Source organism: Triticum aestivum, chromosome 5D (assembly GCF_018294505.1).
Source record: "Triticum aestivum cultivar Chinese Spring chromosome 5D, IWGSC CS RefSeq v2.1, whole genome shotgun sequence".
NCBI classification, from domain to species: Eukaryota; Viridiplantae; Streptophyta; class Magnoliopsida; order Poales; family Poaceae; genus Triticum; species Triticum aestivum.
Window position 1 is genome coordinate 483313592 of NC_057808.1, and position 22973 is coordinate 483336564.

General features: G+C 44.6%; 1 protein-coding gene and 1 pseudogene across 2 annotated transcripts; one reads left to right on the plus strand and one right to left on the minus strand.

Annotated features, from left to right (window-relative positions):
• Positions 1–5330, minus strand: LOC123123004 (DNA-directed RNA polymerase III subunit RPC8). Of its 2 annotated transcripts, none has more exons than XM_044543400.1 (8): positions 4976–5330; positions 3708–3866; positions 3491–3586; positions 2744–2831; positions 2101–2164; positions 714–783; positions 523–612; positions 1–377 (listed from the first exon to the last, which is right to left on the minus strand). In XM_044543400.1, exons 2-8 carry the CDS (start codon positions 3816–3818, stop codon positions 270–272), a joined length of 627 nt encoding a protein of 208 aa, XP_044399335.1. In that variant the 5' UTR covers positions 3819–3866; positions 4976–5330; the 3' UTR covers positions 1–269. The 2 variants fall into 2 exon arrangements, with proteins under 2 accessions (XP_044399335.1, XP_044399336.1); XM_044543401.1 differs by having other exon boundaries at positions 3708–3899.
• Positions 5331–8559: 3229 nt separating this feature from the next.
• LOC123125620 (serpin-Z2A-like) lies at positions 8560–9858 on the plus strand (annotated as a pseudogene).
• The last annotated feature ends 13115 nt before the right edge of the window (positions 9859–22973 follow it).

Sequence of the window (22973 nt, forward strand, 5' to 3'; positions counted from 1 at the left end):
AAATGGAAAAGCTCCAAAATTAAGGAGCATAGTGGATTAAAATAATTGAATGGGAATGCTCCTTGAGAAATTGTTGACTCAGCCAAAATCACATGACCCAATTCAACAGGAAACACCACCCACCGATAGTTGCAACCTCAACTAGGATGTCTCGAAGTGCCATGTAGTAGTATTTCCCACTTCGAGTCTGACCATTTTTCTTCTTCGAGTGCTAGTGAAACTGCGATACTAAAAAGTTGCACAAAAAAGTTTCCGCAAACAACTTGCTGCTATTGCTCTTCCTCTTCCTCTTCTTCGCCCTCTTCCTCTTCCTCGCCCTCCTCTTCACCTGCCGCCCACCAGGCAAGAAGGCCAAGACCATCTCCTTTGATACTTCCCTGTAAAACGATTTATTTACTCCAATCAATTACTCACGAAATCCGTCGGCAGATGCATCCAGGTTTGGTGTGCCGCCTGAGCGGCGCACGCCGTGCCATCACCGTATGTCTATATGATAATACACGCACAAGGAAGAAGACATACATTGATCTGCATCGGAGCAAATGGCTTGTCGTCCTCCTTTTGCTCAACTGGTATAGGTGGGTACTTTATGCTAGACACCAGGAATCGTATCTGCACAGAGATTGCAACGATCATAAGCCTTTTTTGTGGTTAGTGATTATATGAAATAGTAGTAATTGCTTTCGGTTAAACAAATAAATAGCTTTAGAAACCTCATCATCAGTGTCAAGATGAAGTTCGTCACCATCTTCAGTCTTCAACGCCCACCTACCGTCCTCCCCCCTGGAAATATATGAACAAGAAATGAGACATACAGAAAATAGAAAACAGAATGTCAGACACAAAATATGTTCCTAGTCAATCATGATTTAGGAAAAAGAAAATAAATCACTTTGTATCTTACTCTAGCTAACAACTACTCCCTCCGTCCCATAATATAAGAACGTTTTTAACACTAGTGTAGTGCCAAAAACGTTCTTATATTTTGGGACAGAGGGAGTATGTCTCTGTAACTAAACAGAAGTGTATATGCTTCCAACTTCCTGCAAACACCATTCCTTTTTTTCCTACACCTCTGTTTTGTTTAGTTCCTGATGCAATCAGAGTACAGAGAGGGCACTTCTTCATAACAACCTAGCTCTGAGTACATACTAAACTGATGTAGAAGAAGTAAAATAACTGAAATGTTGACCTAAGAACATTGTTTTTAAGGCGTCCCTAAGGCGTCGCAGTACATACTAAACTGATGTAGAAGAAGTAAAATAACTGAAATATTGACCTAAGAACATTGTTTTTAAGGCGTCCCTAAGGCGTCGCTTAGGCGACGCCTAGGCGTTAGGGCGCCCTCAGGTCACAAGGCATCGGCCTTGCCTTACATACATGCCTAAGGCGTCCGCCTTAGTCCATAGGGCGTTCAAGGCGTCCGCCTAGGCGCCATTCTTTCCGCCTTAGGCAAATGAAGATGCCTTCGACAGGGCTGGGAGTTCAGGCAGGAAACAGAGCTCTGGGCGGGAAACAGAGTCTGGGCACCAACAGTTACTAGCAGTGGGGAGAGAGAGCTCTAACCAGTTTCAGTTTTACCCCTCCCCCACTTCTGGCGGCTGGATCTGAGCTTCTCCCCCTCCTCTCCAGCAGCTTCTCCCCCTCCTCTCCGGCAGCTTCCCCGCCTCCTCTCTGGCAGATCCTCCTCCCCCTCCTCTCCTGCAGCTTCTCGTCTCCAGGACAGCAAGCAGCAGCTAGCAACTAGCACCTCTCCTGCAGTTGCCTACCAAATTCTGCTCAATTCTACTTCTTAGAACTCTCTAAGGCGTCGCCTTGCCTTGTGCCTTAGCGCTTAGGCAGTGAGCCCCCCCCCCCCCCCCCCCCCCCCAACCGCCCCCCCAGCACCTTGCCTCACCTTACCGCCTTAAAAACATTGCCTAAGAATAAACATCTAGTGCTTAATATAGTATGGAGCAGAACACACTTCAATTTGCAAATAATACTAGTGACTGATGCTTCCTATTAGACTATGTCCCTTTGGGCTATGCAATAGAGATATGTTGCATCCATAACAACTGATATGCTGCAAATAAAATTATAATCAGAGCAATGTGTTACCTCACTGTGCCAAATTGCATCAAGTGTCCCGGAATGCATATATCGCTGAAAAAATCAAGTGAAACTGAAGAAGGGAAACAGTGTACCAGTTAAAACTCATCATTTTGCATGTAAAGCTTGTCAAATGTAACGAATTACAAAGTGATAACATTATGATTGTCACTAGATCCCAGAAAAGGATGGGAGCATGGATCGTTTAAATCTTGTTGGCATACAAAGTACTAATACTCCAACATAGTTGGAAAGAGGAAGAAACAGGTCAGCAGTAACCAGTTAAATGCACCCCCAAAAAACGGAGTTAAAGGGGGAAGGATCTCTCCCTTAACTGTCCGCTGTTAGTTAGAAGTGAGACCTCTCTGCGAATAAACGCAGATAACACCCCAGCAGAGTCCCCGTGAGGATTCGAACACGGGTGGGCAGGTTGAACAACCTGAACTCCTGCCAAGGAGCTAACCCAATTTTTCATCTTTTGCTTAGACATTAGAATGGATAAATCATGATGAAATTATGAAAAGTTTCCTGCAGTGCAAGATGTTACGAAAATTAAAGACACAATTACTAGATATAGGCAGATTCAAGCAAGGGGTTACAACTTGCAAACCGATTAGCAAACAATAAGTCAAAAAGAAAATAACTAGGTTACCTTGTAAACCCTTCTCATCATATCCACTGATCTTCCCAACAAGAACCTCCCCAATAAAGGGCCTGAACATCAATAACCGAAAGGAAACCTGTCCAAGATGGGGAAAATGTAGGAAATCTAAGCATGATTTGTAAAATGTATAAAACCTCAACGAGGACACACATTTTGTACTAACAGCAATATCAGAAGAAAGGGCGTCCATGGTACAAGTTTGACATACTATTCATAGTGAGTCATTCACAACAAGTAGCACACCGGCTAGAAAAAAACTAGATACCCACTTGAGGTATTGGATATTGACACCAAAACAGTAAATTAAATAAGTACAAGTTGAGGGGAACTACTGCTATTCAAAACTTTAGCTGTTTAAAACTGCTATTAAACAGTTTATAGTGTCTAAAGAGACAAACTACCTAAGTGGCAAACTTATCGTATCAATCCGAAAAGTTCCAGTTCTATGTAAGCACAGCAATCAAATGTAAGGCACTGCTAAGAAAGGCTCCAGGGTAATTACATGAACACCAGTGAGAAACTGCACAGGAAATAACTAACATACTGGAAATTCAGGTAGCCAACTCAACTGCACAAACTGAAGGGCATTGAAAAGAAATGTAGTGACCCTTTTACGCATTTACTTGTTCAGAGCTTACAGAGCATATACTAAAGAACATACAGGATTAATAAGTAGTAACATCTCACACTCTTTAGGAAACATAAATGGATGGCAAAAATGATAGCACAAATTACTTTATACGTCGAGCAGCCCTCTCCTGGAAAGATGAATCCACCTTCGACGGAAAGGATGTCATAGACGGACACACAGAGCCCGAGATTTGCAACCACCTGCAGTGCTCCAAACACAGATTGAGAAATACATGTAAGAATCATTGGGTGTACAAGAATTCTGGTACTGTGAACAAAATCTTGGCATGTACTGATGATTATGTGACCAAGTTCACACTACCTTATCCAGCAAGAGCCTCTCAAGCTCGGCCTTGATGGCGTCGACAAGAGGGCGATTCAGCAAGTGCGGAGGCATCGGCAGGTTGTGCTCAATCTGGCTCAAAACGAACATCTTTCACGTCCAGCAGTGGAGCGAGGAAAATATTAAACCCTGGACAAGCTGCAAGCAGAAATGTCTAACCATATGATGTACCTAACAAGCCATAAATGCATAATTTAAAATTGAGAGGCACAAGCCTTGGATATTTGAAATAGATATAATCTCCAAAGCTGACAGCCACATATCCACAATACTTTCCAAGTAGAACAGGTAAATAACCAAGTAAATTTTCATACAGATAAACCAAACTGACTGAATAGATGAGTACATCGACTAATTGCCTATTTTGACTGAATTTTCAGCATCTGAACTGATTAAGAGACTACTGGGAGAATTGAAGCTTTCCCCAAAAGGAGATGCATATTCCCTTATGTTCTACGCATTTGCTCTCTTTTCTAAAAATGTTTGTCCACTCTTCTCTGATGGTTTCCTGAAGTTAGTTTTAATGAAATGAAATCACTTAAAACTATTTCTGTGATATCTGGTCAGAAAGAAACAATCTGGGGCAGGCTAGATAGTACTTCGTACTTGTGTAATATTTTGAATCATAAACTCTACAAACACACACAGCTATAACTAGTCCTCTACTGTACAGTATACACTCTCTACTCTCTAGTGACTCTACTTGGTGACAGCCCTGGCTGAGCCGAAGTTCATAAACCAGTCATTTCCCTGGTCAGTTAGCAGTATGGGACTGAAAATTTTCAGTGCAGTTCATCTTATCCGAGTCGTGAACGCCTCCCCCCGCTCTGCCGCTCGTCGCCGGCACTGTAGGAACGGCCTGTGGCGGAGTCAGGATTGAAGCAAACCCCGGGCCAAATTTATTTTTTGTCAACATTGAAAAACCTTGGCACTTATGGCACCCCAAAAATACCCCATGCAAAAAACATACGAAATAAAGCCCAGCTGCTCAATAAATCTAGAATGTAACCTCAATGCTTAACAATTCTAACAAAAGAGATAAAACATGACAGAGCTACAAATCATCTATAGTGACAATCAGACAATGCATACACCAATTTCTATTTCTGCAAAATGAATCAATTCGAGTTCCATCAACACATTACACATACTCACATGAACACTCCATTCCATTCCAATTTCAGTCCAACATTTAAATCATCTATTCATCGTGACAATCAGAGAGTTCATACACAGCACCAAATTACCAGCGAGAGTAAGGGCGCCGCGGCTGCAGTTGTCAGCGGCAGGCCACACACAGCCGGCGACTGCAGAAGCACGGGCCCGGGGCGCAGCGGAAGAGTCCTTCGTCGCCTCGTCGGCTGCTCTGCTCGTCGCCGCCGCGGGGGAAGGCCGGCTGGCTGGCCGGGGCCACCAGGGGCGCACGGCGCAAACGCAGAAGCAATGAAGCACGACCAGGTTGCACGGGGCACGGCCACCGGGCTGGGGAAGGCCGGAAACGGGGGGGACAGCGCCGGCGGACGACAGCAGAGCACTGGGCGGCGGCGTGCGCGCAGCCTGCGAGCGTTAGGTTTTTTCTTTTTTGGGGGAAGCGTGCGTTAGGGAGGCCCCAACTCCGCGCATGTGTCGCGCAAACACGCACCCTGCAGCCTCGCGACGCTCCCGTGGGCCGGCCCATTATATCACGGAGTACAATGTGATACATTTTTTGTTCGTTTTTTGATCGGGTTCTTCAGCCGTGTTTTTTATGTTCATCAGTCCATCCTCCTCAAATAATTGAATGTTAAAAATGATCGTCAATTTCAAAGAATTTATTTGAATTTCATAAAATGTTCGTGGATTCAAAAATATTCGCGAATTAAAAAACATAAAATCAACAATATTATGAATTTGAAAACATTCGTGTATTAAAAAATTCATGGATATGAAAAAAGGTAGAAAATTTCCAAAAACGTTCTCCATTTTAGAAACTGTTCACGGATTCAAAACATTGTCCAAAAATTTAAAAATATTCATTAATTGAAAATGTTATTCATTTTAAAAAATGTTCCTCATTTCTAATAAATGTCAGAAATTTCAAAAGTATTTCTAGATTTCAAATAATATTCACCAAATTAATAAGAAAAATTAAAGAATGGAAGAAAACTAACGAGACACACCGAGAAAAAGCAAAATCCGATTATGAGAAGGTTCTAAGACCGAAATCACTAATTGAGGAGTACTCCTTCCAAAGATCACTCCCCCCTCCCCAACTTGTGACAAGTGGCATGCTGCATGTGCGCCACTTGTCGCAACCTGGGAGTTCCCTTTTTTCGTTGATCAGTTTATTCAAAACGTTTTATCTCTTAAACTGTGCGTCCAAATCTTGAACCATTTTTATCATTGGATTCCTCGCGTCAAGATCTTCAAAAACTAGATCCCATGTTGATAGGTTTTGACAAACTGTTTTTCACAAAAAAAGCGAACAAAAAAAAGCGAACTGGGAGCACATTTCCTTTCCGGGAGCCGTTTCTGAGAGGCACGGTCGTGCCTCTCGCGGAAGCAAAATATTTCCTTTATTAGTAGTTACAGATATATATTTTATTTTCGGTGCAGGCCAAGTTGCCAAACCTGGAGTATCTCTTGAACGCGGTCGAGTGTGCTCCAAGAAACCGGGTAGGAAGATCATTTTGACATACGATCGTATTCAAGTCAATCCTGTTTATGGGCAACAAAGAAACAATAAACCATTCGTCTAGTTCCTCAATTGCATTTGATTTTTGCACCAACGGCACAACGGTTCGTCGTATTTTGCGTATGGTTCGGTAAAAAAATAATCTTTTGATAGTTCACCTAACTTCTTAGATGCAATTGGTCTTTGTGCCAAGGGTGCAACGGTGAGGGTCGTCTAGTTCTTGGAAGAACACTCGTACATAACCCCCAGCGATTGAACGTCATAGTGTATGCAACTTGGGTGTTCCTTAGTAAGGTGAGACCAGTGAGTACAACGTATATGCTTCACCCGCGGGGTAGGCTACTGGCAGCCAAGTACTGGTTATGATATTGAGTGAAATATGTTCGCACAAATCTTGCAATTCAAGGCATAGTTCATTGTAAAGTCGTGAATGTTGTAGCTTAAGGCTCTAGGCAGAAATTCAACTTAACAGTCTCTGTGGACACAATAGTACATTAAATAAGTAGTAAAATTAGGCAAATCTCTAAATGAACATTCGAGATCCTGTGATGGCTGTTAGGATTAATGGGCTTGGCCATGTACATTTTTCTAAAATTCCTAAAGCTAATCTTAAAGGCTTATGAATAAATGGTAAGTGGATGTGTTATCTTTAGTCTCACCTCGAAAATGGAGGAGGTGTGAGACCAACTTAAATAGTGGAATGAGTCTTTCAACTCCACTAATTCATAGGTGTGAGAAGAGAAAGAGAATACCACACGCGCACATTCGCCTTGCGTCACCTGGGCGGCCTCGGGCAAGGGCACGACACGGACTACTGTTGCATGTGTTCAATTGTTGTACATGTTTTCTTTTCATCTAAGATGGAATTGTCCAATATAAAATGGGTTCCGCGGGAATACAAAATCATCAGATTTGGCTTGCTGGCCACCGTAAGAATCGATCCAGTAGGTAGCTAGGATTTCCGGTGATGTGCGTTTAGTGGAAGAAGACGTTCCCGTCGACTAGGAGGCGCCTATGGTGACTTCATAAAATTTCCAAATGATATGCCGGCCCAGTCTCTCGGGGGTGCTCATAGGGGTAGGGTGTCTGTGTGTGCGTTTATAGGTATGATTGTATGCGCGTATGTATGAATGCTTGTGTCTGTAGTGATGTTCAAAAAAAGACCATTACAAATTAGTCATGAAAAAATTGCCGTGAATTGCTTATAGCTAACATGAAAACTACTTTGAATTGCCATGGCATAAAAATAGCTAAAAATCTGTACTAATTGAACACAACATAAGTTCAAGTCAAAAAATAAATGATGGCAAGTTTGTGTATAAAACATAAAAAAATGTTATGATGCATAGACCACAACTTTGACATGTTGTTTGAAAAAAAACACAGCATGGTGACACACTAGTTTGTGTAGATTTTCCTTTAAATGTAGATCAAAAAGTTTCCTGTCCTAAATAATACTTATACAATTTGGTGTTTGCGGAAATAGCGAGTTATCAATTTGCCATGTGACCATTTATGAATTTTCCATGGTCAATACAATAAATTTGCCATGGAAAATGCAATAAACATGTCATGTGAATAGTACAAGAACTTAGAAAAAGCAAACGTGGCAACAACATATTTTTGCTATGTATAGTTTATAGCTGAAGGAAAAGCAACTTAGAATTGACATGGTATAAAACATAGTTGAAAAGGCAAAAACACAAAGATAGGAAGTCAAAAGCAAAAGCAAAAATAAAATTACGGCAATTTTTTGTACAAAAAATTGCATGATGCATAGACACTACTTGCCATAGGCGGAGCGCGAGCGCCATCGGGCGCTGGACCTCTAAGACATCTGATGTAGTTTTTTTTTAGCTTTTTCCATATTAAATCGATATACGTACCTAAAATATTAGTGATGCATTGCAAAACAAGATCGGCAAGAGTGAAGCAAGCCCTGGCTCAATGGTAGACAACGCTATGTTTGATGTCTCCGGCCAGGGTTCGACGTCCTGCTCCGGAGTTTTCTCCGGCCAGGGTTCGATGTCTCCGGCTTCTAATTCCCCTTCCGTTCTCGTTTTTTCTTTTTTCTTTTTTTTGTTTCTCGTCGAACTAACGTTATAAAAAGGGTTCAACCAGTGCGCCGACTTGTTTGACCCTACGGACTAGCTAGGGCACCATGGAGAAGGAGGCGACGCACCCAAGCATGAAGGCTCGCGGTACGTCCACCGACTCCGGCGGCCCGACGGCGCTCGCGCTCCGCCTGTCCAACAAGTTTTCCGACTGCGAGGAGCACGAGGGCCAGAACATCATGTTCTCGCCGCTGTCAATCTACACCGCGTTGGGCCTTCTTGCGGCCGGTGCCCGGGGCGACGCCCTGGACGAGATCCTCGCCGTGCTCGGCGCGACGATGTCGCGGGGATCGTACGAGCCGTGGCTGAGCACGCCCTCGCCGCCGCCGACCCGTCTGGCCCGCTGGTCGTGACGTCAGCGTGCAGCGTGTGGTGCCAGAAAGATCTGCCGCTGAAGCCGGCAGGCCGCCGTCGAGTCGTACAAGGCGGACGCACGCGCCGTGGACTTCGTGAGAAAGGTCAGTACTGTAGTTCGTCGGCGATGCCATCGATCTGCAGGATATATTTGTGCCTCTCAATTTCAGCCCTGATCAATCTCTCCTTTGCATGCAGGCGGAGGATGCAAGGAAGGAGATCAACCGGCCGGTGGGTCGCGAAGGCCACGAAGAAGCTCATCACCTCCGTCCTACCGCCGGGATCAGTGCACGGCGGCACCAAGCTCGTGCTTACCAATGCCGTCTACTTCAAGGGTATGTGGGAGAACGCCTTCAGCAAGAGCTACACCAATGACCACATGTTCCACCGCCTCGACGGCAGCACCGTCCATGTGCCCTTCATGGAGGGAAGAAGCCATGACGAGTACCTAGTGGCCACCTATGACGGTTTCAAGGTGCTCAAGCTCCCTTACAAGAAGGCGGCCAACAATGGCGCCAGGTACTCGATGTGCGTCTTCCTCCCGACGGCGCGAGACGGGCTGCGCAGCCTTGCCGACGAGATGGCGTCCGGCGGGCCAGGCTTCCTGTTCGACCACCTGCCCACTAGGCCACGTGAGGTAACCAAGCTCCGGCTACCCAAGTTCGAAGCTGTCCTTCTTCTGCAGCATGAAGAAAGTTCTCGAGAGCTTGGGGTTGCGGGCGGCGTTCAGCGAGGAGGCCGATCTGTCTGACATGGTGGAGGAGGACTCGAGCCGAAACAACGTTCGGCTGTGCGTAGAGGATGTGTTCCACAGGGCGGTTGTGGAAGTGAACGAGGAAGGCACCGAGGCGGCTGCGTCCACCGCCATCGATGTATTTTTCTGCTGTGACTTTGAGCCCGTGCCTGTTGATTTCGTCGCCAACCATCCGTTTGCGTTTTTCATAGTGGAGGAGGCGGCCACGTCGTTGACCCTTCTCAAACTGAATAAAATCTATCAGTGTAAGAAAGATATATGGAAAACTCTTAGAATCAACCGACTGATTTTCTATCTACGTAAGCCTCCTCCCGAGCCGTCGGATTTGACGGACGCGTCGCAGCGCTGGGCCGTCAGATCGTCTACTCTAATCACGATTTTGACGTGGGTGCACTCTGGTCCCCTGGGTTCCCTTTGTCTGTGTTCATTTTGAACTAAATGTGCTGGTCCCTGACCTTTTTACACGAGTGTGCCCCTTTGCTGCCATAGCTAGATTCCTTTTGCATGCATGTGTTCTTTTGATCTCCACCGCCGCTCCACATGCTAATATAATATGCTGCCACATAGCCAGTTGGAGTAACCACAAGACACCACTAGCATTTAGAGAATTAACACCATGGTTATTGTTATTGTACAAAGATTGAGCAGTTGTATATTTGTATTAGTTGCCAAATTATGTACACCCGGTTGATCATAAACAACATCGAGAGGTGCCCCTAATTTACGAACTAGACGTGTGGTGTTGCAAAGTTGGATGACTACTTGTACTGATGAAGGCATACAAAATGTTCCATTCGTCCACCGTTTTTTTTCCTGTAAAACCGAACGGTCATGTTGCAAAGCCCGCCTCATGGCGCTGCATGCTGAAGGTGGACACATTGACGGTCCAAGACCAATCGACATCAAACTAGGATTGCTGTGTTGCAAAGTCGATCACGCGACGTTGAATGCTGCAAGCCGGATGCTTGACGTTGCAAGGCAATCAACGGAAAACCCAGACTGTCGTGCTGCAAAGTCGGCCGCACGGAATAGCGCAAGGAAACACTTGACGTTTCAAAGCGATCGAAAACCACTCAATTGGTTGTTGACATTAGTTATTTAGCTGCGATCACCGTTTGCAACACAAGTCATGTTGCACTCACCGTTTGCAACTGATGGTGCGCTCGGGGAGGTTTGGAACTGGGCGGGCGTTGCAAACACTCACCACCGCAAAAAAATCGCCAACTTTGCGGCCGTCGCAACATCTCCCAAGTTACAGTCGACGTCGCACAACATCGCCCATGTTGCAGTGAATATCGCCAACATTGCGGCCGTCGCAACATCTCCCAAGTTACAGTCGTTGTCGCACAACATCGCCCATGTTGCAGTGAATATCACCAACATTGCGGCCGTTGCAACATCTCCCAAGTTACGATCGTCCTCGCACAACATCGCTCATGTTGCAGTGAACATCGCCGACATTGCGGCCGTCGCAACATCTCCCAAGTTGTAGTCGCAACATCTTTGTAACAAAATCCTCGAGCGCAACATGAGTCATGTTGCAACCACTGAGTGTAACATGACTCATGTTGCAAAGCACTTGTAGTGCTGCTTTGGGGGCTAAAAATGGGGGGGGGATGGCTCCCCCTCTTTCTCAACAGCCAGTGCTCGCTGGGGAGATTGTTGTAGTAGCTTTTGCGTCTTCTTTTTTCTTTCTGTAAGACTTGGTGATTTCTCTTAATGGAAATCGGAGAGAGAGCTACTCCCTCCGTCCCATAATGTAAGACATTTTTTGATATTACACTAGTGTCAAGAAACGTTTTATATTATGAAACGGAGGAAGTATCTTTTATCAAAAAATAAAAATAAATTAGACGGCTATGTGACGGCTGGCTGTTCAAAAGACCAACCGGTTGGCGCATAGCATTTTCTTTTATTTTTTACCAAGCTACTGCACCCATACACCGTAAGTCTGAGAGAAAATGATTCATGCAAAGCAAACTAGCTAGGTTAAGTTGTTCTAAAATTGCGCACAACAACGTGTTAGCCTTTTTTTAAGAGCTAGCTAGGTTCTGAAGCTAGGTCCCATGGGCCCGATTGCCAAAGCAGAAAAAAGGCTGCTGCTTCAGCGGCAAACCAGCCACGGCTCGAGCCATGCAAAGGAAAGCTAACTCCATGGATCCCACGGCTGATGACGATTTCAGAGGAACCGATCGAGTGGCTGGAGAGGCGGCTGATCCGGCGCGGGGATCAGCCGGATGATGCGTAGCATCGGCCTGTATATAGATGAACTCTTGAATTAGTTCCGTAGTACTATATAGAGTACTTTTTATCCTGATAATTGTCACATGTGTGGCAGGAACAGATGGCAACCCTGAAGAACTTTTTTTTGGATGGTAAGTTTTTGTTTTTTTTGTTTTTTTTTTCAGATGACAACTTTAGTTGTAAAAAACATCAGAGAGAGTCAGAGTATTTCTCAACTTCTGTTTGGATAATACCCGCCGCACCTCCTACGTCTTCCTTTTATATGTAACGCAGACGCACGGCGGCCAAAAGCGTACAACTACGCCATACCGCCGCCATACTCCTCTCAACACGAGCGCGCCGCCGCGGCCTAAGCTCCCCATCTCTACGCTGTCTGATGTCTGCAGCCACGCTGCCGACAGCTCTCCTCCATCTCCCATTGCCCGCCACCGCAGCCGCCACAGTCATGGGCTCCGCCAACTCAACATGTCAGTCGTGGCCACCAACCCCGACCCAAGTGAACACCGTCCGACCTCCCACATCCCACCGAGATGAGTTCAATCAAGCTCTACTGGTTCTTTTCTTTCCTTTTTCTATATTTTTGATGAATAATATGCATGGATTCAAATAGCTAGCTATGTTCATAATTATTACATATGGATAATATGGATCTATATACTAAGTTTAATTTTAGAGTTTGGATCGATGATAATATATAGATTATGATTATTTTTTCTATATGAATGGATGCAAAATTGGATTGATGATCGATATAAATTGTGATATATATATTTTTATATGGATATGATATACGCATGTGGATGCAATTAGATCGATGATCGATATAAATTTTAATATATGTTTTTATTGACATGATCATATGCATGTGGATGCAATCAGATCCATGATCTATATAGTATAGATGGAAATATGATATGCATATATGATGGATTATATGAACTATATGGAGCATAGTGCACCGAGGTCGTCTCTTTATCAATTTCACTAGTAGAAAAAGGGGCTTTCGTTCGGGCCTGGCCAGCCCATTAGTCCCGGTTCTTATACGAACCGGGACCAACGGGTGCATTCGTCCCGGTTCGTGAGCCTTTGGACCCGGTTCGTCTGGACCCATTTGTCCCGGTTCTAGGAACGAACCGGGACCAATGGGCCTCGCTCCTGGCCCATAACCATTGGTCCCGGTTCCAGCCACGAACCGGGACAAATGATTTGCCTATATATAGCCCATCGCCAGCGAGCAGAGCACTCCACCCTGCTCTGTTTTTTGCTGGCCGGCGAGGGGAGGGCATTTGGGTGCTCTAGCTCACCTCCTATGCACATGAGGTGTTCGATGAAATGTCCGAGCCACACTAGTTAATATTTATTCTCTCGAAACTCGACCTCCGAGCTCCATTTTCCCCGAGATTTTTCTAGGTTTAGCGGTCCGTCACGTCCCGTCTCCGTCTTCAACGCTGTTGGGGATATTATCACTGGGCGTAAACCGGCCAGGAGAGGCCGGGTTAACCCCATAAGTAGTTCATCTGTATCTGAAGTCCATGAAGACAGACGGTGAAGCTTCATGAAGGCCCAGGGCCCAAAGCCGGTTTAAGGCCTGTAGACATAAACCGGCATTGACATGTAAACTTGTGTTGTAAGACAGAAGTAGCAGAGACCGAGCCGGACATGATTATGAGTCAGCCTCGGGATTCTGTAAACCGGTGGGCGTCAACCCATGTATATAAGGGGACGACCCGACGGCAGTTCAGGGACAACAGACAACAACTCGAGACTCAGGCAAAGCGTATTCGCTCCCTGGTCATCGAAACCCCATCAATTCCATCACAACTAGACGTAGGCTTTTACCTTCATCGTAAGGGGCCGAACTAGTATATAACTCTCTTGCGTCCCTTGTCCGCTTTAACCCCTTTAAGCTAACCCGTAGCGATGGCTCCACGACTAAGTCCTTTCTCTAGGACATCTGCCGTGACAAAACCACGACAACCGCCGTCGATCGCCCGCGCTGATCTCGTCGCCGGCACCACCGTGGTGAGCCTCTTGTTCTTATCTTCTTTCTGAAAGAAAAAAATTCTTACTTGAGATAGATACTTGTCTAATTTTCTTACTTTTATTATTCCTTATTATTATATAGTGCGATGGTTATGGTATCCGCCCCCGTCGGCCCTCGTCCTGTCTATAATTCGGATGTGGTATATATTATCTTTTTATAACTATTTGGTTCATTTATTGTTTATGACAATTATGCCGACCAACGTGACATAGATTTTATTTATGTAGGAGGTGGTTGAACTGGAACTTCCAACCGACCCTATTGTCGAGAGGTTAAATTTAGTCGAAGAAGAAAACAATTACTTGAAGGAAAAAATAAAAAAAATTGAGGAGGAGAAGATGATATTGGAGTTGCATGTTGCGGATGTCGTCGATGATCACAAGATCAAGATGGATGCAATGCGGTTGAAGATTAGAAATATTAGAAAATATGCCATTCATATCGAGGCTTGGTATCATTATGCCATTGGATCAATTGTTACCTTAGTTGTGATTATGATCGCATTTGTTGTTGCATTGAAAGGTTTTACATAGTTTCAATGTATGGTTTAACTAGATGCTCTGGAGAGCTATATGTTGTTCAATTTGAACTATGTATGTACTTTGGTTTTAATGTGATGATGAACTACTATTAATTTGGTCACTTATCTATCCATGTTCATTTGAAGTGCTTTTCAATTTCAGGGTCTTATAGCTGAAAAAAATCAGTAAATGCATGAAAAATAACAAATGAAGTCAGAAAGGGTTGAAAATTGATGATGTGGCTTTGAATGGTGCATTTTGAACATAGAAAAACTATGGAGTTCAAATAAGTTCAAAAAAATGAAATCCTTTTGTAACAGACGAGTTTCCGTATGAAACCCTGATACTTCGAAAGAGATTGTCCGTTTTGTACACGAAGTGCATCCAGTTTTTGCCGTAAGCCTCTCTACTTTCTTGCACATGCTATGTGGGTGAAATGATGATACCATGCCAACTTTTAACCTTTTCAGAGTTCATTTGAAATGCTTTTCAATTTCAGGGTCTTATAGCTGAAAAATCAGTAAATGCATGAAAAATAACAAATGAAGTCAGAAAGGGTTGAAAATTGATGATGTGGCTTTGAATGGTGCATTTTGAACATAGAAAAACTATGGGGTTCAAATAAATTCAAAAAAAATGAAATCCTTTTGTAACAGACGATTTTCCGTATGAAACCCTGATTCTTCGAAAGAGATTGTCCGTTTTGTACACGAAGTGCATCCAGTTTTTGCCGTAAGCCTCTCTACTTTCTTGCACATGCTATGTGGGTGAAATGATGATACCATGCCAACTTTTAACCTTTTCAGAGTTCATTTGAAATGCTTTTCAACTTCAGGGACTTATAGCTGAAAAAAATCAGTAAATGCATGAAAAATAACAAATGAAGTCAGAATGGGTTGAAAATTGATGATGTGGCTTTGAATGGTGCATTTTGAACATAGAAAAACTATGGAGTTCAAATAAGTTCAAAAAAATGAAATCCTTTTGTAACAGACGAGTTTCCGTATGAACCCTGATACTTTGAAAGAGAAACAAAATAAAATAATCAGTAAATGCATGAAAATTTAATAGCATAAAGAATTATCATAAAATAAAATAAATAAGTAATTTGAAACAAAATAATATAAACTTTAATAAAATATATAAGTAGAAACAAAATAGAATAAAATAAAATAAACTTTAATAACATAAATAAAATTTATGAAACTAAAATTATCAAAGTATTTTCTCTTCAAAACATTATAAGCAACCTCTAAAATTTATGAAACTAAAATCATATAAAATTGATGCAACTAAAATTATCAAAGTATTTTCGGTTCAAAATCATTAAAAGCAAAAAGAATTTTTCATAAAGAACTTTGTTTGTTAGAAACTTTAATAGCAAATATATAAGTAGAAACAAAATAAAATAAAATAAATAAGTATTTTGTTGTAAGTAGAAACAAAACAAAAAAAAGCAAAAAATAAAACAAAAAAACTAGGAAAAAATAAAAAAATTTGCCACCTACTGGGCCACTACGGCCTGAATACGACTACAAACCCATCAATGGGCCAGGATTCAGGCCCGCAGAAGGCCCAGTAGGCCCATCTGGCATAGCAGTGACAATTAGGCCCGTAAGCCTGCAATAGAGAGGAGCTCGAGAGGGGTGCGGCAGTGGGGCTTATAAACCACTGCGCGCCCCTCTCAACTAGTGAGGTTGGACTAAACTCCCACCACCATGCCACTGTGCGCGGCCTTTGGTCCCGGTTGGTGGCACCAACCGGGACTAAAGGTGGGCATTGGTACCGGTTTGTCCCACCAACCGGAACCAATTCCCCCTTTTAGTACCGGTTGGTTCCATCAACCGGGACCAAAGGCCGCCGCTTCCCGCCCTTTGGACTGCTGAAAAGAGACCTTTGGTCCCGGTTGGTGGCACCAACCGGTACTAAAAGGGGGCATTGGTACCAGTTGGTGACACGAACCGGGACCAATGCTCTGTGTATATAAGCTGGACTTGTGAAATTTTTTATTCAGTTCTTCGATCTGCCTCTCTGCCGCCGAACGCCTCGACACCGACGAACACCTCGACGCCGCCAGGCTGCCGGACCTCGACGCCGACGCCATCGCCGCGCCCTGCCCGCCCCGACGCCGCCGCGCCCCTGCCGTGCCCCGACGCTGTCGCCGCGCCCTGCCTGCCCCGACGCCGCCACGCCCCTGCCGTGCCCCGACGCCGACGTCGTGCGCCCCTGCCCTGCCCCGACACCGATGCTGTGCGCCCCTGCCTCGCCCCGATGCCGTCACGCCCCTACCCTGCTCCGACGCCGCCGCCGTGCGCCAATGCCGCCGCGCCCCTGCCCTGCCCCGACGCTGCGCCACGCCCCTGCCCTGCCGTCAACGCCGCCGCACCACTGCCCGCCGGACAGGCCGGTACTCCCTCCTCCCTCCCACCCCTCTCCTCTGTCCTTCCTTCATGTATGTGATGATGGTGAAGTTGGTTCAGTGCAAAGTTTCAGAGAATTGCATGTTTTCAGCCATGTTTTATGTGAAACTTGGCAGGATGATGTCTCCTTGGATGTTGGTGAAGATGGTCAAGTTGGTTTGTTAAAAGGAAAAACTTGTTAGTGCAAGTTTTATTAAAATTTAGTGCTGGACAGAAACTACATGAATTTTTTTGGTGGACTTGCTAGATGAAATTGGGGCTGCCCTTCTGGACTTAAGGGTTTAGTAGGAAGGACTACAAGATGTAAAAAATTCAGAATTTTTTTAGCAAGGAAAAATAGGGTTGTAGTTCAATGCCAAGATTGGACCAAAATTGAAAAATGGAAGTTGTGCTCAAAATTTTCAAATGACCAAAGTTGGTTTTTGAATAAAAATGATCTATAGGCATCAGAGGACACCTCAAAATTTTTGTGGCATTTGAAAGGAATTATTTGAAATAGTTCTAGTGCAAAAAGTTACATTTAAGAAAAAATAAGAAAATTCTACTAATGTTTTTGTTCATAGCATTTTTTTGTCCATGTATGTATGTATGAATGGATGGATGGATATGGATGTATATACAAAATATTCATATATGATGTTTTTTTGTTCATAGCAATTTTTTTCCATGTATGTATAATTTATGTATGTATGTTCATATATGCAAAAGTTACATTGAAGAAAAAATAAGAAATTCTATTTTTCTTCTTCTCTTCTATCCCGATAACTTCAACACGAGGGGGGGGGGTCGATATACCCCCTCCCCCATAACATTATTTTCCCATGTATGTATGTCGTCGTTGTCGATATAACCCCCTCCCGGATAACTTCGACATGAGGGGCGGTCGATATATATACCCCCTCTCCACCGTGATAACTTATACCACGGGAGCACCCCCCGGCCCTCTCGCTCGACCAAAACTCTCGAGGAGACCCAAACGCTAGAAAAAAACCGATGTCGGTCTCCTACCCCCTCCCGCCGCGCCCCTACCCGATCGACAAACTCTCTTGAGGCCACTCCAATTTACCAAGTTAAAAGAGCGTTGTCGTCGAGGCCACCCCGAACCCTTGAAGCGTTGTTGAGGCCACCCCAAACCCTTGAAGCGTTGCCGAGGCCACCCCAAACCCTAGAGAAGCGTCGAGGCCATGCCACTAATATGATTCCTTATTGTGCATAGCTAGCTAGTTCAACGTTTGCCACTAATATATCCATCTGTCATGTTTGAATAATAATTGCCATGTTGTAAATATTTGCAGAAACTATGGATCCGCACCCCCGAGACGAAGCAAAAGAAGCGGTGTTGGGGGAGATAATCACACACGGAAGTGATGCCATCTTGTCGTTTCTCAACGACACATGCACCGATGGTCTGGAAAGACAGGATGAAGAAGCAGGCTACGACGATGATCAAACAATGGAGGAGGAAGGACACCGTGATGACGGCTCTGTTGGAAATATGCCCTAGAGGCAATAATAAATTAGTTATTATTATATTTCCTTGTTCATGATAATCGTTTATTATCCATGCTACAATTGTATTGATAGGAAACTCAGATACATGTGTGGATACATAGACAACACCAAGTCCCTAGTAAGCCTCTAGTTGACTAGCTCGTTGATCAATAGATGGTTACGGTTTCCTGACCATGGACATTGGATGTCGTTGATAACGGGATCACATCATTAGGAGAATGATGTGATAGACAAGACCCAATCCTAAGCCTAGCACAAGATCGTGTAGTTCGTTTGCTCAGAGCTTTTCTAATGTCAAGTATCATTTCCTTAGACCATGAGATTGTGCAACTCCCGGATACCGTAGGAATGCTTTGGGTGTACCAAACGTCACAACGTAACTAGGTGGCTATAAAGGTGCACTACAGGTATCTCCGAAAGTGTCTGTTGGGTTGGCACGAATCGAGACTGGGATTTGTCACTCCGTGTAAACGGAGAGGTATCTCTGGGCCCACTCGGTAGGACATCATCATAATGTGCACAATCTGACCAAGGAGTTGATCACGAGATGATGTGAGTTACGGAACGAGTAAAGAGACTTGCCGGTAACGAGATTGAACAAGGTATCGGGATACCGATGATCGAATCTCGGGCAAGTAACATAACGATAGACAAAGGGAATTGTATACGGGATTGATTGAATCCCCGACATCGTGGTTCATCCGATGAGATCATCATGGAACATGTGGGAGCCAACATGGGTATCCAGATCCCGCTGTTGGTTATTGACCGGAGAACGTCTCGGTCATGTCTGCATGGTTCCCGAACCCGTAGGATCTACACACTTAAGGTTCGATGACGCTAGGGTTATAGGGAATAGAGATACGTGGTTACCGAATGTTGTTCGGAGTCCCGGATGAGATCCCGGACGTCACGAGGAGTTCCGGAATGGTCCGGAGGTAAAGATTTATATATGGGAAGTCCTGTTTTGGTCACCGGAAAAGTTTCGGGTGCTATCGGTAACGTACCGGGACCACCGGGGGGGGGGGGGGTCCCGGGGGTCCACCAGGTGGGGCCACCAGCCCCAGAAGGCTGCGTGGGCCAAGTGTGGGAGGGGACCAGCTCCAGGTGGGCTGGTGCGCCCCCCCACCAAGGCCCAAGGCGCATGGGACAGTGGGAGGGGGCAAACCCTAGGTCCAGATGGGCCTTAAGGCCCACCCTAGTGGCGCCCCCCTCTCCTCCCCTTGGCCGCACCCTAGATGGGTTTTGGGGGCTGCCGACACCCCTAGGGAGGGAACCCTAGATGGGGGCGCAGCCCCTCCCCTTCCCCTATATATACTTGAGGTATTTGGGGCTGCCATACATACGAGAACCTCTCTCTCTTGGCGCAGCCCTACCTCCCTTCCTCCTCCTCTCCCGCGGTGCTTGGCGAAGCCCTACAGGATTGCCACGCTCCTCCATCACCACCACGCCGTCGTGCTGCTACTGGATGGAGTCTTCCCCAACCTCTCCCTCTCTCCTTGCTAGATCAAGGCGTGGGAGACGTCACCGGGCTGCACGTGTGTTGAACGCGGAGGCGCTGTGATTCGGCGCTTAGATCGGAACCAACCGCGATCTGAATCGCTACGAGTACGACTCCATCATCCGCGTTCTTGCAACGCTTCCGCATCGCGATCTACAATGGTATGTAGATGCACTCCCCTTCCCCTCGTTGCTAGATTACTCCATAGATTGATCTTGGTGATGCGTAAATTTTTTTGAATTTCTGCTACGTTCCCCAACAGTGGCATCATGAGCTAGTTCTATGCGTAGTTTCTATGCACGAGTAGAACACAAAGCAGTTGTGGGCGTAGATGTTGCCAATTCTTCTTGCCGCTACTAGTCTTATCTTGTTTCGGCGGTATTGTGGGATGAAGCGGCCCGGACCGACCTTACACGTACGCTTACGTGAGACAGGTTCCACCGACTGACATGCACTAGTTGCATAAGGTGGCTAGCGGGTGTCTGTCTCTCCCACTTTAGTCGGAACGGATTCGATGAAAAGGTCCTTATGAAGGGTAAATAGAAATTGGCATATCACGTTGTGGTCTTACGTAGGTAAGAAACGTTCTTGCTAGAAACCTATACAAGCAACGTAAAAACTTGCAACAACAATTAGAGGACGTCTAACTTGTTTTTGCAGCATGTGCCTTGTGATGTGATATGGCCAGAAGATGTGATGAATGATATATGTGATCTATGAGATTGATCATATTCTTGTAATAGGAATCACGACTTGCATGTCGATGAGTATGACAACTGGCAGGAGCCATAGGAGTTGTCTTAATTTATTGTATGACCTGCGTGTCAATGAAAACGCCATGTAATTACTTTACTTTATTGCTAACCGTTAGCCATAGTAGTAGAAGTAATAGTTGGCGAGACAACTTCATGAAGACACGATGATGGAGATCATGATGATGGAGATCATGGTGTCATGCCGGTGACGAAGGTGATCATGCCGCGCCTCGAAGATGGAGATCAAAGGCGCAGGATGATATTGGCCATATCACGTCACTTTATGATTTGCATGTGATGTTTGTCATGTTTACATCTTATTTGCCTAGAACGACGGTAGCATAAATAAGATGATCCCTCACTAAAATTTCAAGAGACGTGTTCCCCCTAACTGTGCACCGTTGCGAAGGTTCGTTGTTTCGAAGCACCACGTGATGATCGGGTGTGATAGATTCTAACGTTCGAATACAACGGTTGTTGACGAGCCTAGCATGTACAGACATGGCCTCGGAACACATGCGAAACACTTAGGTTGACTTGACGAGCCTAGCATGTACAGACATGGCCTCGGAACACAAGAGACCGAAAGGTCGAACATGAGTCGTATAGTAGATACAATCAACATGGAGATGTTCGCCGATGATGACTAGTCCGTCTCACGTGATGATCGGACACGGCCTAGTTTGACTCGGATCATGTATCACTTAGATGACTAGAGGGATGTCTATCTGAGTGGGAGTTCATTGAATAATCAGATGAACTTCATTATCATGAACATAGTCAAAAGGTCTTTGCAAATTATGTCATAGCTTACGCTTTAGTTCTACTGTTTAAGATACGTTCCTAGAGAAAATATAATTGAAAGTTGATAGTAGCAATTATGCGGACTGGGTCCGTGAATTGAGGATTGTCCTCATTGCTGCACAGAAGGCTTATGTCCTTAATGCACCGCTCGGTGTGCTGAACCTCAGCGTCGTCTGTAGATGTTGCGAAACATCTGACATACACGTTTTGATGACTACGTGATAGTTCAGTGCGTAATGTTGAACGGTTTAGAATTGAGGCACCGAAGACGTTTTTGAAACGTCGCAGAACATGTGAGATGTTCCGAAAGACTGAAATTGAGATTTCAGGCTAATGCCCACGTCAAGAGGTATGAGACCTCTGACAAGTTTCTAAAGCCTGCAAACTAAGGGAGAAAAGCTCAATCGTTCAGCATGTGCTCAGATTGTCTAAGTACTACAATCACTTGAATCAAGTGGGAGTTAATGTTCCAGATGAGATAGTGATGGTTCTCCATAGTCACTGCCACCAAGCTATTAGAGCTTCGTGATGAACTATAACATATCAGGGATAGATATGATGATCCTTGAGCAACTCGCGATGTTTGACACCGCGAAAGTAGAAATCAAGAAGGAGCATCAATTGTTGATGGTTAGTAATACCACTAGTTTCTAGAAGGGCAAGGGCAAAAGGGATAGTTCATGAAACAGCAAAACATTTGCTGCTCTAGTGAAGAATCCCAAGGTTGAACCCAAACCCGAGACTAACTGCTCCTGTAATGAGGGAAACGGTCACTGAAGCAGAACTGCCCTAGATACTTGGTAGATGAGAAGGCAGGCAAGGTCGACAGAAGTATATTGGATATACATTATATGAATGTGTACTTTACTAGTACTCCTAGCAGCACCAGGGTATTAGATACCGGTTCAGTTGCTAAGTGTTAGTAGCTCGAAATAAAAGCTGCGGAATAAACGGAGACTAGCTAAAGGTGAGATGACGATATGTGTTGGAAGTGTTTCCAAGGTTGATGTGATCAAGCATCGCATGCTCCCTCTACCATCGAGATTGGTGTTAAACCTAAATAATTGTTATTTGGTGTTTGGTGTTGAGCATAAACATGATTGGATTATGTTTATCGCAATACGGTTATTCATTTAAGAAGAATAATGGTTACTCTTTTTTTATTTGAATAATACCTTCAATGGTCTTGCACCTAAAATAAATGGTTTATTGAGTCTCGATCGTAGTGATACACATGTTCATGCCAAAAGTAATGATAGTACCACATACTTGTGGCACTGCTATTTGAGTCATATTGGGATAAAACGCATGAAGAAGCTCCATGTAGATGGATCTTTGGACTCACTCGTTTTTGAAAGGATTGAGACATGGGAACCATGTCTATTGGTATATATGTGCGTGAAGAAACTCCATGCAGATGGATCGTTTGGACTCACTTGATTTTGAATCACTTGAGACATGCAAATCATACCAGATGGGCAAGATGACTGAAAAGCCTCGTTTTTCAGTAAGATGGAACAAGAGGGCAACTTGTTGGAAGTAATACAT

Excerpts from the sequence above, each read along its gene's own strand:
- LOC123123004 (XM_044543400.1), bottom strand. The coding sequence starts at position 3,818 with ATGTTCGTTTTGAGCCAGATTGAGCACAACCTGCCGATGCCTCCGCAC. Across the intron at positions 2,832-3,490 it reads AGGGCTGCTCGACGTATAAA|GTTTCCTTTCGGTTATTGAT; the intron begins GTAATTTGTGCT and ends CATCTTGGACAG. Across the intron at positions 784-2,100 it reads ATGCAATTTGGCACAGTGAG|GGGGGAGGACGGTAGGTGGG; the intron begins GTAACACATTGC and ends ATATATTTCCAG.